At 44.9% G+C, this 15,609-nt stretch overlaps 1 protein-coding gene across 1 annotated transcript in view; it reads left to right on the top strand.

Moving 5' to 3' along the window:
- IGSF5 (immunoglobulin superfamily member 5) overlaps nucleotides 1–6,754 on the top strand; it is a 28,877-nt gene extending 22,123 nt beyond the window's left edge. The window contains exon 9 of the mRNA XM_032101091.1: nucleotides 5,158–6,754. Within this exon, the coding sequence (XP_031956982.1) occupies nucleotides 5,158–5,226 (69 nt within the window). The 3' untranslated portion in view covers nucleotides 5,227–6,754. The remainder of the gene's footprint in view (nucleotides 1–5,157) is intronic.
- Nucleotides 6,755–15,609: the final 8,855 nt, after the last annotated feature.

The raw sequence follows: 15,609 nt of genomic DNA, 5'->3' as shown, positions 1-15,609 counted from the left end.
GAGCTGAGGGAAAAATTACCAGCTACTGGGAGAGGAGGCCAGAAGCATCAGTCAGAGGTGCTGGAAGGTCTTCATTGTGATTATATTAACTGAGAAAAGGTCAATTGAGAGCAGAGGTGCAGGTTTCTGTTTAATTGCAAATGTAGTTCCTGTCAGAGATGGGAGAAGTGTGATCCTTGCTCCCAGTACCGGGGCTGAGCTGCCAGAAAAATGGGTTTTAGGGAGCAACATCCTACTCAGGGAACAGTTCCTCATTCCCTGACCCACAGTGCTCCTTCCAAAACCCAAGCACAGGGAGGGGGATCCCCTGCCCAGGGTTTTGCAGATTTTGGGGCAGCCCCACAGACAGCTGTGCCTGAACAAGGGCCACAGGGCCAGTTCTGCCAGGTCCTGAGTGCCACCTCCAAGGATCTGCGTTTTCCAAGCTCCCACAGAAGGAGCTCTAAGGACTGAGCAGCTTGCAGGATTGGACAATTTCCTAGACAAGCTTCATAATTAGCCCATTTAATACGCCATAAACATCTCTGATAAATCAGGAGCCCATTCCATAAGAGGGTGTGAATGCTCATTTCCAATGGGCTGGATTCATTCCTGCTGTGACTCCAGCACAGCTCCAGGAAGCTTCCACAGCCTCGCTGCTCCTTTCCAATCCAGGGTGAGTCATGGCTGCCTTAATGGGGAAGGATCTATTTTTCTCCTTAACTACTCCAAATGACACTCTATAAACTGGAAATATTATTTAGTTGTGGTTGTGGTTTTATACTGAGAAGGAAATGAATGATGAATTGCAGCTCCATATATTGCCCCATATAGAACTGCTCTGACTCTGAGGGTTGTTGGAAAGAAAAATTAAGCAATCAAAATTGAATTAAAAGGTCAATAAATAGAAATATAAATCAATGAAAGCAAACAATTTTGCCCCTGCTGATGAAATGTGCTGCAGATATGTCATGTTATGATATCCATTGGTTAGCATATCTTGATTAAGAGAGCAATAAATATTGATGATGCAGATAGAAAAATGGCAGGTGCAGTTTGCAGGTTTTTTTCCAAATGTCTCTGGGAGAAGGGGAGGAGTGAAGGCATTTGGGTGGGATTAACCCATGAAGAAACAAGGGGGAGTTTCCAGGCTGTATTGATGGGCAGGGAAATGAGGTGAGTGTCCAGAAAGTTGATGGGAGGGAACTGGTTTGCTACATAAAGTAATAGTGTATCCGAATTATTTTGAGGGTATCCAGAACTTACGGGGTGGGAGTTTTTCCTGTCAATGAAGTGAATTTGGAATGAAAATTAAAAACTAAGGGCAGGGGGGGAAATAACCTTCAGAATCAGAAAGCTGTGCCTCCCTGATTTTTTGTTCTGTTTTTGTTAGCCCAGTGTGTGATGCATGCAGACACATTTGGGAGTACTCCTACCACATTAATGTCAGCAGTCTGTTCTAATGCAGTTAGACTTGACTTTCTTTTGGCTGGCTAATACCAAGCCTTCAGTTTATCACACACTTCCACAGCATCAGTGTCTGAGGAGCTGCCGTGTGTCAAGTCAGTGTTGAGATCAGAGTCCTGTTTCGTAGTGCCAGATGTGTGCTCATCATTCACATCACTGATATCACACGGGTTGCAGAACTGACTGAAACATGCTTGTAAGAGCAGAAATCCTTCTTTCATTGACTGAAGATGAGTATTCAAAGCACCACTGAAGGATTCAACCCTGAAACCAGCTGATACACACTCCATTTACCTTCTGATTCATCCATGTGTTGCTAGCTCTCTTTTGGTCTGGCTGAAGAGCTGCAAGAGATGAAAAGGTCTGTGCTGCATCTGTTTCCTCAACCAAACCAACAAACTCTCTGAAGCTTTTCCCAGTATAATAATCCTTTTATAGTAATCCCTGTGAAAAGGCACCCAGGGCAGGTGATAAATCAACAGGCAGGCTTTGAAGCATGTGACTGTCAGATATCCCTGGTTAACTGGATGCCGAGCTGACAGTACAAAGAGATGTAAAACTGTGGAAAAGAAAAGTTAGTGCATCCTTCCTGATGGGGGGAACCACCTCAGAAACTCACCCCTGTGATGTTGTGCTGGTGCAGCAAGCCACTGGAGATGGTTTGTTTTTCCCTTCATTCTGTAGGATGTAATGAATTATGAAGCCATTTTTCCTCACACTGGGACTGGCAGGACTAGCAGAGCACTGACTTAATCTAAAGAGGAAACAAGTTTGAAATCAAAACCAAGCAGGAGCTCCAGCAGATATATATATAAATATATATAAATATACGTAAATATATAAAAATATAAATACAAAATATATAAATAGATATAAATACGAAATGGTTTTCGTGGTCCTGCTCCTCTGCATTATTATTTGTAATGTGTTGTATGAGATCTTCCATAGCATCACAAAATGAGTTTTAGGTCTGTGACCAGGAGCCAGCAGCCTCCATTTCAGTGAAGTGCAACCTCAGGAAGGCTCTGCTGCTTCAGAGAAAGCTTCCCAGAAAATGGGACAGCACACAGCATGAGTTGATTGAAATTCATGGAATTATTCATTAATTGATGCCAGAGAACAGTAAGCATGAAATAGAAGTAATTCTAAAGCAAATAACTGAGAGATGCAGCAGGGCAAGGGTGAACCCTCATGGACATCATCCCCACTGTGGGAGCAAACTCTGCTCAGTTCCTGCTTTGGTGGTGCGAAGTGCCATGACAGGACTGGGGATGGATGGCTCATTCTTGAAAATGAGATTTTTAAAGAAAAAGAGGCCTGTTGGGGTTACCCTTTCACCAGTGCTCTCACAGGGCAGCCTGGATCCAGCTGGTGCTTGTCCTCTGGCTCCCTGCTGTTCAGAATCATGTGCAAACCTAAATCAGAGAATCTCAGAATGGTTTGGGGTGGAAGGGACCTCAAAGATCATCCAGTGCCACTCCTGCCATGGGCAGGGACACCTTGCACTGTCCCAGGCTGCTCCAAGCCCCAATGTCCAGCCTGGCCTTGGGCACTGCCAGGGATCCAGGGGCAGCCCCAGCTGCTCTGGGCACCCTGTGCCAGGGCCTGCCCACCCTCCCAGGGAACAATTCCTGCCCAATCTCCCATCCAGCCCTGCCCTCTGGCACTGGGAAGCCATTCCCTGGCTCCTGGCCCTCCATGCCTTGGGAATTGTCTCTCTCCAGCTTTCCTGCAGCTCCTTCAGGCCCTGCAAGGCCACCCTGAGCTCAGCCCAAAGCTTCTCCTCTCCAGGCTGAACAATCCCAGCTCTCGCAGCCTTTCCTCCCAGCAGAGCTGCTCCATCCCTCTGCTCATCCTGGTGCCTCCTCTGGCCTCTCTCCAGCAGCTCCACGTCCTCCCTGTGCTGGTCCCAGGGCTGGGGCAGCTCTGCAGGTGGGCTCTCACCTGGGCACAGGGGCACCATCCCCTCCCTAAATCTTCTGTAGCATTGCCTCCAAATGGCCCCAAAAATGCCTCTTTCCACTTTCCTTTTCCAACACTGCTGGATTAACTTTGTGATTAATGTCTTTTTACCTTTAGCAAATCTGGTGCAATAGGGTATTTTTCTGCAGCAAGTTCTGGGAAATATTCTCACCTCAGTATTTCACTAAACATGGGATTCAAACCATGACCTATTTCAGGGAGTTTTAGAGACTGTGTGCTCTGGGGCCCCCTGTGAAACTTCCTGGTTACTCAGTATGTTACTGGTTCAGTATCCTTTATTCTCACAGACCACAGTATCTGGGATTATTTGCTTTCCACAAACATAACATTTGCCTTTGACTTTTTTTTTCAGGTTTTTTTTTTCTATTCTATTTGTAAATTTGTTATTTTAGGGGGAGTGGTAGTAGAGAGCTCCCTGCTCAGCACCACTGAGGTCTTTGGGCTGAGATGCAAGAAATTAAGTGCAGCAGAGGGATCTTAGAAAAGGTCCTTGAGCAGAGCCAGGCAATCCTGTTACTCCCCAAAGTACCTCTCCTCTCTGCAAAAATAAACAGTAAAGAAGGGTAAATTTAGAAAACAGCAGCATGTTCTAGCAACCAGAAGGAATGGGAGGGAGGAGAAAGAGAGTTGTGTTTAAAACAGAAGGCAGCTGTCTTGTGAAATGTTTCTAGGATAGTTAAATTTATCCCACAGTTTTCCTTGTGGTGCTGGGACTCATTAAATACCAGAGACATGTTGTCCACATTTGTTATCTAACATTTGCCTCTGTGTGTTATTCAATAATGTATATGTACCAAATGCATTATTGAAGATGTTTAATACTGGAAGAATACCAGAGCAATACAGACTGTGCATGATTAATGCTCCAGAAACAAACCTCAGAAGATTGCTCCGTAGTTAGAGAACCACGTTTGCTTGATAAAAGATTTCACTGAGAAAAAACAGTGGCATTTCCATTAATTTCCAAGGGCTTGAGACCAGGTGAGGAGTTGCAGAAGGTGTTGCTACTGCATTTAAAAATCCAGAGTTTATGTTACTTGGATGCATTTGAGAGAGAATTTTTTCTTGTCTTTTCCTCTCCACTGATGTTTTGTAAAAGCACACAAGTAATTAGGACTGGAGATGCACTGCACTTGTTTCAGATGAGGAAAAGCTTTCCAAGACTGCTGAGCATTTGCCCTGCTCTGATCCCACCAGGGGCAGTTTGAGAACAGGCTGCAGTCAGTGGAAGTGGAATCCTGCCAGTCTTGGGAAGTTTAAAAAAAAGCCTGCCTTGAATAAACACTGAGATGTTGAGAGTGATCTTCCAGCCACGGGAAATGCTGGTGTGCTGATTGCTGCGATTTCTAATGGATTTGGAAAGCAAGTGTTCAGATTTTTTACAGCTTAACAGGTATTTCCTTTAAGACAACCAGAGGAGAAACACCCAACATCACCTTTTGCTTAAAAGCATGCAGACTGCAGAGGCCACAAGAAGTTTTTGGGCAGCATAAGATCAGATCATGAATTCCCAGAGCTGCTAGCAGCGTGTTGCATGCGAAGCTTTTGTTTCATTCTGCTTCTCGTGCTTTCCTTTGTGCTTGGATTTTGAGTGGGTTGCTGATGATAGATCTCATTTTGCTGTAATGCTCTGGGGTGAGGGCTTGGCAGGTAACCTCCTGAGACCCGTTGTGGGACTGCTTTTCCAGGATCTCTTTTAGTTCTGTAACTGTTTCTGCTCTCCCCTAGGTGCGACCTCAAAGACGTACTGATTATCTGATCAGCCCAAAGAAAATCAGGAATGTGACACTCGTGTAGGATGTACTTCTCCAAGATATTTCTCTAGCAGTTGCATTTTTACACGTTTGGATGCCTTCCTGCAATGGAGAAAAGTTAAAACCAGTTCTCTCAGTTTAAGTTATAACTTATAAGTTATTTTTCTTTTTTTTTTTTTTTCCCCTCATACAATGAAATAAAATTGCAACCTTTATAATGCAGCGTGTGATATCTCAGCAAAATAATGGACATGAATGACATAAATGGACAGCCTTAACTTCCAAGACAATGAGTTTGATGGGACTGTGGAAGAAGAATCCACATTTTGGGTCCCAAGGAAATCAGCAAAACTCCTGTCAGACAGGAATGTTATGTTACAGCAAGATCAAGGACTGGAAATGCAAGATATTTATTATTTCAGAAAAACTGGTGAATAATAGTAATAATAATAATGGTTAATATAATATCTACGCTTTTTAATGTATTTTATGTACAGCTGATCATCTTGAGCTCTCAGATCAACAACATTTTTCCATTCCTATTCTGTAATAAAATCAAGGCAAGTTTTCATGAGGGCTGCTTCAAAATTTCTAACAAAACTCTCTTTGGATCAGAAGTGACATTTCTCCATTTCAATACATTATTTTATAAGAGCTATTTGCCTTAAATCTGATGTTCCATTTCAAAATAAAACCCAATCACCCATGTGCCAAAAAAAATCCTTTTTTAAAAAAAATGAAATTCAGAAATCTTAAGCTGAAAAATGTAGATTTGAAACTCTTGACTCTGAAGAGTTGCTTGAATGTTTTATGTCTCTGTTCTACTTGTGGGCCAAGTTGTGTCACAGCAATGGTGGCTGCTGGAATTCAGTTTGAACAGTGTTTTTTCCTCAGGGATAGAGTTGATAGTGACCATGGGAAATGCTTTAACAAAGCAGCTTCTCAGCAGAGCAGATCCAGCACATGAACCATATCTAAAATTAATGAAATATTTTGTCTGAAATTTTATATTTCATAATAAAAAAGTTCAAGCTTAATATTTTTTTTTCTTTTACAAAAAGGCAAATCTCTTGCAGAAAAACAAGTTATTTTCAGTGTACTCTTCTTTCTACCCACTCAAAGAATTCTGAATTATTCAGTGTGTCTCGTGGTAATCTTTGGTATGAACCGACGCAGGTGCTCTTGAAAGAAGCTCCTGCTTAGAATCACTTCCAGTGACGCTCTGTGCAACAAAACTGAGGAATTTGAAACCTGAACTCAGGAAGGAAAAGTTGTTTTGCACGTTTAGCGTTTGGCACCTCCTTAACTCGTGCCAGATTTTGCACTGCTGGTGGCATTTTCAGCCAGTCTGTCAGAACTGGCAGGGTCTGCCATGTGCTGTTTGTACACAAAGCTGTTTCGAGTTCTGACCATCTACAGCCTTTCTATCTTGTTTGCCTAAGGAGGAGCTTTGAAATGAATTTTGTAGTGTTATACAGACAAAAATATAAGCAATTTACATTGTGGCATATTGAAATTGTCCTTGAAAATATCCTTGTTTTGAATTAAACACTCGTGGAGAAAAACATCTACCTCATTCTGATACAAGTATTCCTATTGCTGACATTGCCTTGTTACCCCTGTGGCTGAGTGCAACCTGAACACAAACAAAAATCCACTTCATTAGAGGAATGTCCATTGCATGGGAGAGGAAGGCCCAAGGTAACAGCAGCCTGTGACTTGAGGGGTAAAAACCACGGAGCTTTGGCTTTCTGTGCATGTGCATTGTTAACAAGGCCTCCTGATTGTCAGAAAAATAAAACCTGTAAACTGTATGGAGACAGGGGTTCCCCAGCAGAAAATGTTGATTCATTGGGATGTATTTTGCAAAGGGATCAAGCTGTACTCCTTTGTTGATCTCCAAGCCCTTGTTTCCAAGCTTAGCTTCGATATTATTTGGTGTCAGAGTAAAGCAGCCAACCTAGAACCGAAGAAAACCTTTTCTCCAGTTAATCTGTATCCTTCCACATTAATCAAACAAATTTCTGTGTTGATGCCATGGGCCAGAGGATGCAAACTTGAGACTGTGTCAGCAACAAGGAGATTTCTGTGCTGGGGAGTCCCCCCTAAGATTCCCAGGCTGTGCTGCCTGGTGCTCGAGGCTCTTCAGAGGATGTCAGCAGTGCTCCAGAAATTGGTTAGCAGGCTGTGGCTGGGCAAAGGCGCTTCCTGGCACTCCTGATGAATGAACAATCTGAGAAGAGAAGGTTGGAGACCTCATAGCAGCCTTCCAGTATCTGAAGAGAGGCTACAAGGAATCTGGGAAGGGATGCTTCATCAGGAACTGTAATGAGAGGACAAGGGGAATGGCTTTAAACTGACAGAGAGTAGGGTTAGAAGGGATATTGGGAAGGAATTCTTCCCTGTGAGGATGGTGAGGCACTTGGAACTGGTTGCCCAGAGCAGCTGTGGGTACCCCTGGATCCCTGGAAGTGTCCAAGGCCAAGTTGGACAGGGCTTGGAGCCACTTGGGATAGTGCAAGCCCATGGCAGGGACTGGAAGTGGATGATCTTTAAAGTCCCTTCAAACTCAAACTGTTTAAGGATTTTAAGTGAGTCTCAAACCTGGGAACCACGTGGGAGCCCCTTCCCTGCTGACAGCGCCAAGCTGTCTCAGTCAGACATCCCAGGCACAGCCCAGACAGGTCACCCTCCAGCTGTGCATCCTGCCTGGCAGCTGGAAAAGTGCTCCAAGGTGCCATGCTCACCTCAGGGACCACCAGCCAGCAGGAAAATGCCTGTGCACATCCCATAGCAGCAGGAGGAATTAACACCTCCCTGACTGCACCTCTCACCGACTCAAACAAACCAAGATTTTTGCACAAACAGGTACCAACCACAGCCACGGAAACGTGCACATTACCCAGAGTCTGGAGCTCTTTTCCCTTCCTGCCAGCTACAAGAATGCATCCCGCACAGCTATGGAACACTCCTAACAGCGTTGGCATGAGGTTAAAAAATTCTCATCGTGTCCTTGGAATTTATGGTTGGGGGCATTTATTTCCTTCCAGATTTGTTTTCTTCGGGCATGTTGTACAGCCTGTATATCATCTCCAGTACTAGCTGTTACTTATGTTTGCAAATAGAGCTCCACAAATAACAATACATAAAATACAGAGACAATTTTCAGCTCACAGGGAATATAAAATATGCAGGCACTTTCAGAAGGCACAGTAGACTAAAAATATTGAATTTCAGGCACTTTATGGAGACACCAATCTTTTGTACACATGCATATTGATTTATAATTATGACTTGAGGGACATTTCAGTAATCTAGAAGTATCCAGCTTTTTACAGCTCACAGACTGTGCACAGTTTGATAATATAAAACCCTTCCACGTTTCCTTACAAAATGTTCTAATTTGAATTCTGTGCTTGTATATGCAGGGAAAAAATGCATTGAAGATAAACAGTTTTTCATGCCACAGTAAGGTTTCCTAAACTTATCTCACCAGTTTTGTATTTCACAGAAAATTCAGGCTACCTTTAATACAAAGCCACTTAAAAATAACACTTGGCTCCATGTGGAGGTTTCTTGTTTCAACAAAATGCACCTCAGGTTTGTGTGGGCTGAGTGGAATCAACAGATGAACTCTTACTGAAGAGTACTCACAATATTGACTGAACATTTGGTTTCTTACTGATCTGATTGAACAGAGCTTCTATTTGCAATATCTATTTGGTAGAATGTACGATGTGGGGTGCTGCTAACCTAAAACGCAGCATTTTTGAGGATTTGGGCCTCCCAGTGACAAAGATGGGAATAGCTCTTTGGTTGCAGAGCTCACCATCCCTTTCCTCAAAAGGATCCTGCATGAGGCAGGAAAGACAGAGCTTGCTACCAAATTCCCCAGCAGAAGCTCATGGAAAACCAGAATATGGTCTCCTTAAAGTGTCAGGGATAACTCATCCTCTCAATTCTCCACTCCATCTAAAGTGGGGACATGGGGCCCACCCCAAGTCTCCCTCTCTCTGAGTTTCTCTAAATCCCACACCCACATTCCCAACAATATCATGGAATTAATCCACTGGCCTCATGGTAACTGTATAAGTAAAACTGAACAAGCAGGATAGACCAAAGTGGGGTCATATTTTCAAGCTATAATAAACCCCAACAACCTCAGCTGCCAAGGGGAGAACACTGCTCCCCAAACACCTTTGGCATCTCAGTACTTTTCATCCCAACAGCCTCCAAAACCCCTCCTAAAGATGAGGCTGAGCATTGAAATTCATAAAGCCACTTGATCTGGAGGAGCATGCTCTCGGCAGATGTGACTTTTATGATTACTCTCCTCCCACTCACCACGATTGACTCTTGTTCCCCAGGCTATAAACTACCTGCCTCTTCCTCCCCCCAGGTGACAAGCAGCTTCATTTAACTTTAACTTTCTCTGTCTCTCATTTTCCGCCCTCTTCCCCATCCTTGCTTCTCTGCAGCTCCCAAATTCATTTCCTTTAAACAAAGGCCTAATTGATACATACCTAATTAACATCTGAGCGTTTGTTCTCACCTTGTACTCAGCTCTGAAAATTGTTGCTTCTATTTCAGACCTGAATAAGGGCTTGCATACCTGAAGGTTTGCCTGATATTTCCAGCAATGCTAGTTGATCCAGTAAAACACACACTGGTGGCTGTGTATTCCCATCATCCCATACAGCAGGACTTCAGGAGGACACTGTGCACACCTTGGCGACTGTTCTGAACTGCTGCTGGGAAAAAAAAGAGAAAGAAATGGAAGCCAAATCAGTTCTGCATTAATATGTCTGCACCAAACCTCCTCAGCCAGCAGGAAAGTTCTCCATGTTGTTGGAAAGGTGGGATTTGACAGGAGTGTTCTACACTACTGCAGTTTGTAGCTCTGTGTGAGAGTTCTGCCCTTCTGCCCTGAGGAATTCAGTTTTCTCTTACCCATTCCTCACCCTGCTCTCTCTTCTTTGGAAGGTGCAGGTTGCTGTCGACTCCTTCCCATTATCCTGGAAATTGTGGATTATTTATGCTAGATTAGCACAGATAGTTATTTAAATGATGCATCTTTGCAGGCTCAGAGGAATATTGCAATGGGCTACTCCTTTCCAGCTCAGAGAATCAATGTTTGGGAGCTCCCAGCATCATTTGGCATTAGCTCTGATAGCAGAGTTCATGTCACACAGATGTTATTTATATTGTTTATTTTCCCCTGTGCTATGATCACTCCCTCAAATGAGGCTTACACCAAGTGCTTTTTAAAAAAAACTCATGTTCCAGCGAAATGCTCCGCTTGGTTTTGTTTTGGGGGAAGAATGCCAAAATCGAGGGAAAACAATACTGGGAGGTTTTTATTAGAGAAGTCAACCAGATCCATCTCAGCCCTGCCACCCACTCATTAGCTTCCCATCAAAAGGGCCCAGGGACTGCTCCAACCTTGGATCAGCTCCTCTGTGCTATTGATTCCCTTAATCCCAGTGACCTTCCCATCAGATACTGGTGCTGTGGGCTCAGGTCTTACTTGAGCCGTGCTTTCCTGCACCCTGGCTCTCTCCACTGCAAACAGCACCCGTTTCACACCTCCTGTGGAAGGATGGAGGAGACTCGTGGCTCAGTCCTGCTGCCCCACAGCTGACACTCTTCCAGAGACGCTGCCAGGATGGATTTTCCTTTCCCAGCAGAGCAAGGATTCACATGGGGCTACAATCTGCCAGATGCCGGGACTATTCCATGGCACAGGGTTTCATTTAGGTGTCACCCTACTGACAGACAGTGAATCCCCCTTGATGAACACTGCTCCCTTTAGGTTTGCCTCTTGCATGTTGCAGCACTTATGCAGAAGCCTGATCTTCCTGACAAATCTGATCCACATTGGAATTGTGTTGGGGAAAGAATCCCTGCTTGAAAATTAGCATTATGTTGTGATATTTTTCAGTATAAAGCAATTACACACATTCAAACTGTGCAAAACACTGGCACTGGTTGTCCAGAGCAGCTGGGGCTGCCCCTGGATCCCTGGCAGTGTCCAAAGCCAGGCTGGACCTTGGGGCTTGGAGCAACCTGGGATAGTGGAAGGTGTCCCTGCCTATGGCAGGGGGTTGGAACTGGTTGATCTTTAAGGTCCCTTCCAACCCAAACCATTCTGTGATCCTATGATTCTAAAACAGAGACTGTTCTGTTAAAATGCCAGCAAATTTAGTAACAATTTTTGTGTTTCTTAATCTTGGAAATTTGCAAGTCTGTTCCCTGATACTCTAAAAACATCCTCATGAAGATTTAAGCTTGTCAGCCAAGCCCTCTGATGCTGCCTGAGCTCAGAAAACACTTTAAATTTGATCACTGCTTCCCCATCTCCATTTGCAAAATGAAAACAAAAAGGTAGCGAACAGGGAAGCAGTGCCTGTGCCGAGCCATCAAAATTCACTGGAGAGGCATCTGAGCTGGCAGAGGAACAGTTAGTTTCCCCTACTCCTTTTATCCATTGCCAGAGCACAGGACAAACACAGAGTGACTGGGATGGGGCTGCTGCTCACCAGGAGTGCTCACACTGCTGTGCTGGGTGGAGGGGAGCAAGGACTTGGGAGAACAGCTGGAACTGCTACACAGTTTAAAAGAAAATCAACTATTTTCCCCATAACTTATATATGATGGTTACATCATGGATTCTGTCATGCTGCTTGCTACTAATATTAATTGTTGATTATTTACCCTTCCCTGTGAGGGTGGGCAGGCCCTGGCATAGGGTGCTCAGAGGAGCTGTGGCTGCCCCTGGATCCCTGGAAGTGTCCAAGGCCAGGCTGGACATTGGGGCTTGGAGCAGCCTGGGACAGTGGAAGATGTCCCTGCCCATGGCAGGGGGTGGAAAGATGTGATCTTTAAGGTCCCTTCCAAACTGTTCTATGATTCCATGATTACCTTTCCCTAGAGATCCTGAAAAGAATTGTGACATTCTACATTCTGTTGTGAAACCAAATTTAAAGACATTTTATAACTTCGTATTAAATGACAAGTCAAAATTCTGTTCCTTTTGCTCATGCAAAACCTTTGCTGATCTCAGTGGGTAGAGTCTATTTTAACACTAAAATACCTCTCTTATGCAATAGGACCATCCAGAGTTACAAATAAATTTATTCTTTCCAAGGCTTTCATATTTTACTTTTTTTCATTACGTCTAAAGTTTAGCTGAGTGTATTAAATGTGTTTACAAGAGGCAGGTACTAAAGAGGATGGAACACTGGGAAGTGCAAGGGCTGGAAAGTACAAGGTAAGGGAGGAGGTGGCTGTGGTACATACACATATTTCCACTGCTCTGAGCTGATACCTGAGAACTGAGGTCTTGGGGGACCTGCTGAAATGACTTAGCTGCTGTAACTGCAATTTTGAGAGCATTCAGTGCAGCTTCTCAGGGCCCTGGGAATGCCAGCAGCCACTGGAGCCCCCTTCCCTGTAATCCTCCTCTGCAGGGAATTCCGCCCTGCACGGGTTTGCTGCTGGTGTTTGAGGTGATGCTTCCCTCACACTGCTGTGAGAACAGCTGAGCTGTGAGAAAGAGCAGTGAGAATCTGCAGCCAGGAACTCTGGTCAGTCCCTGGCAGGGAGCTTGGAGTCCTCCTGGGCTGCCTGGACCTTGCGCCTGCCTGTCCCTCTGGACCTGTGTGGTCACCTGGGCTTCTGGTGCCTGCCTGGTGGGGCCTGGACCCCGTGTGCTGCTGCCAGACCCTTTGGGAGCTGCAGAGAAGCTCTATTTCCTGGCAAAGGGATTCCTCAGATTGTAAAACAGATTATTTTGGGGACAGATTTAAAAGTTGTTTTTACAGACAACACACACTAAATGGTTAATGCACCTTCTGTAGCTTCCACTGGTTGCATGTTATGATGATTAACCCCATCCATTCTGGGACAGAGTTAATTCCAGATTTAAGTGCAATCCTTCCACCAGGCTGTGAGGCACAGCATCACCCTCTACAACTCCTTGAGAGGAGGTTGCAGCAAGGTGGGGGTTGGTCCCTTCTCCCAGGCAACAGGACAACAGGGAATGACCTCAGGTTGTGCCAGGGGAGGTTCAGGCTGGACATCAGGAAGAATTTCTTCATGGAAAGGGTGCTCAAGCATTGGAACGGGCTGCCCAAGAAAGGAAAATCACTGTCCCTGGACGTGTTCTAGAAATGACTGGATGTGGCACTCAGTGCTGTGGTCTGGTTGAGATGATGGTGTTCAGTCAAAGGCTGGACTCAGTCATCTTAGAGGCTTTGTCCAACCTAAATGATGCTCTGTGGGATTCTGTCTGTGGTCCTTGGTGTCCCTGCCACAGGGGCTCCTTTGGAAATGACCACAGCATCACTCACAGGGCACAGGAGGGAGCATCCTTTTCCCAGAGGGACAGGCTGGGCTTTTTTTTTGAGGGGGCAGAGCTCCCTTTGCCACGTAACAGAGGACCCCGTGGTTGTACAGGGAAGAGGAAGATGAGCTGTTTGTCTTCATCACTGTGTGTTTGCTGAGCTGTTTGTCTTTATCACTGTGTGTTTGCTGAGCCACCTGTGTGTATCAATGCAGAGACCACTCAGCCCTGCCACCCCACGCTGCTGCCCCATAGCAGATGCCCAAAGAAAATTGCTTCAGTGTTCAGAAACCTTTTCACTGCAACTCCTTTCCTGCTGCGACAAAGCCACTGCTGACCTATGCAGCACCACTGCCAATGATGTTTTATTTCCCTCTAGAGAAGTTTTCTTCCTCACCTTTCTTTGCAGATACTTTTTTTCTCTCCCTCTGCCTTCAGTTTGTCGTTGACTCTCAGAGCTTTACTTGTTTAATCAGGACCCCAAATGCCTCAGAGTAGGTGCCTTGACTCCTCAGCTGGCTGTCAAGCTCTGTGAGCAGCCACATGGCGCTGCAGAAGAAATAAGGAAGGAAATCTATATCCTTTTCCCTCACTGGCCAGGCTGCTGACAAAGTCTGCCCTGCATTGCAGATGCGATTCAATTATTTCAATGAACTCAATCAGAAATAATTAATGAAGACTTTCTAATGCATATTGGGAAGATCATCCACCAAAACAGGGAGCTTTTCTTTCTTTTGCTGTATTGCTACACTCAGCAGCTTACAGCTAATAAGTTACAAAGCCTTGGTTTCCTTGATTCCAACTGCTAATCCCTCTTGGTAGGGCAGAGGTGGATACAATTAATGTCAGACGATTATGAAGGCACTGATGGTGCTTTGAAATGGAAACTGTAAGAAGAGCCACAAGCTATGGTTACCCACATTACAACACTTAAATCACTCCTTGGCTTGTGTTTGTTTATTTTGCCACCGAGCAAGATTTGCCAAGCAGCACCTGTGTCCTTCGTGCCCTTTTGTAGCTGCTTAATGATGAAAGTTCACCGTGGGCAAGTGAGTGACAGGGCACAGAATCTCTCGTGTTCTGTGCGTTTCCTTTTCAGGGATGCACTGCCTTCAGCCACACTTGTGGGTCAGCAACCAAGGCAATTAAAAACGTCAGCTAAACAGCCTTTAATTGCAACAATTTCCATGGAAGTGCCAGGCTGTGGCTGGTTTTCCTGCCACAGGTGCAGGGTGCTGAGTGTTCAGTTCACACTGCCTGAGGCGATGCTATGCTGGAGACTCCATAGGTAAGACCTCACTGAACTCAGTTTGCTCCATTTGTTGTTTTCTGCTTCTCAGCCACAGTTCTCAAATGAACAGATTTGCTAGCACAGGGTTGCTGCTTTTTTTTCCTGTCAGGGAGCAAGAAGCTTTTATGAAGGCCTAAAGTTCTAAGTAAAAGGTCAATTGGCATAATCAGCAGTTTAAGTAATAAATCTATTATCATGCTTTTGATTTCATTTGCCAGTTAATGATTGCAGCCCCTGGGTTAGAAGTGGCATTTCAGTGTGCAGGGAATGGTGATTCTCAGAGAATCCCAGAATCCTAGAATGGTTTGGGTTGGAAGGGACCTTAAAGATCAACCAGTTCCAACCCCCTGCCATGGGCAGGGACACCTTCCACCATCCCAGGCTGCTCCAAGCCCCATCCAGCCTGGCTTTGGACACTGCCAGGGATCCAGGGGCAGCCACAGCTTCTTTGGACAACCTGTGCCAGGACCTCAGCACCCTCACAGTAAGGCTTTTTTTCCTACTATCCCATCTAAACCTGCTCTCTGTCAGTTTGATGCCATTCCCCCTTGTCCTGTCACTCCAGGGCCTTGTAAATAGTCTCTCTCCATCTTTCTTGTAGGCTCCCTTCAGGTCCTGGAACAGTACAATTTTAATTTACTTTATGGCTAAGATAATTCATAACACAAAACCTCAAAAGGACACAGTGGCTGCTTTGTTCTCCAGGCATCAGTCATGTCCTCCTTTAAATTAGAAATGTGTGTAACAGAACAGGGGGAATAAACATCTGCTATGGAAATGGACGTTTGTTG

The sequence above is a fragment of the Corvus moneduloides genome, chromosome 2, assembly GCF_009650955.1.
Source record: "Corvus moneduloides isolate bCorMon1 chromosome 2, bCorMon1.pri, whole genome shotgun sequence".
NCBI classification, from domain to species: Eukaryota; Metazoa; Chordata; class Aves; order Passeriformes; family Corvidae; genus Corvus; species Corvus moneduloides.
This window is presented reverse-complemented; position numbering and strand designations above follow the sequence as displayed.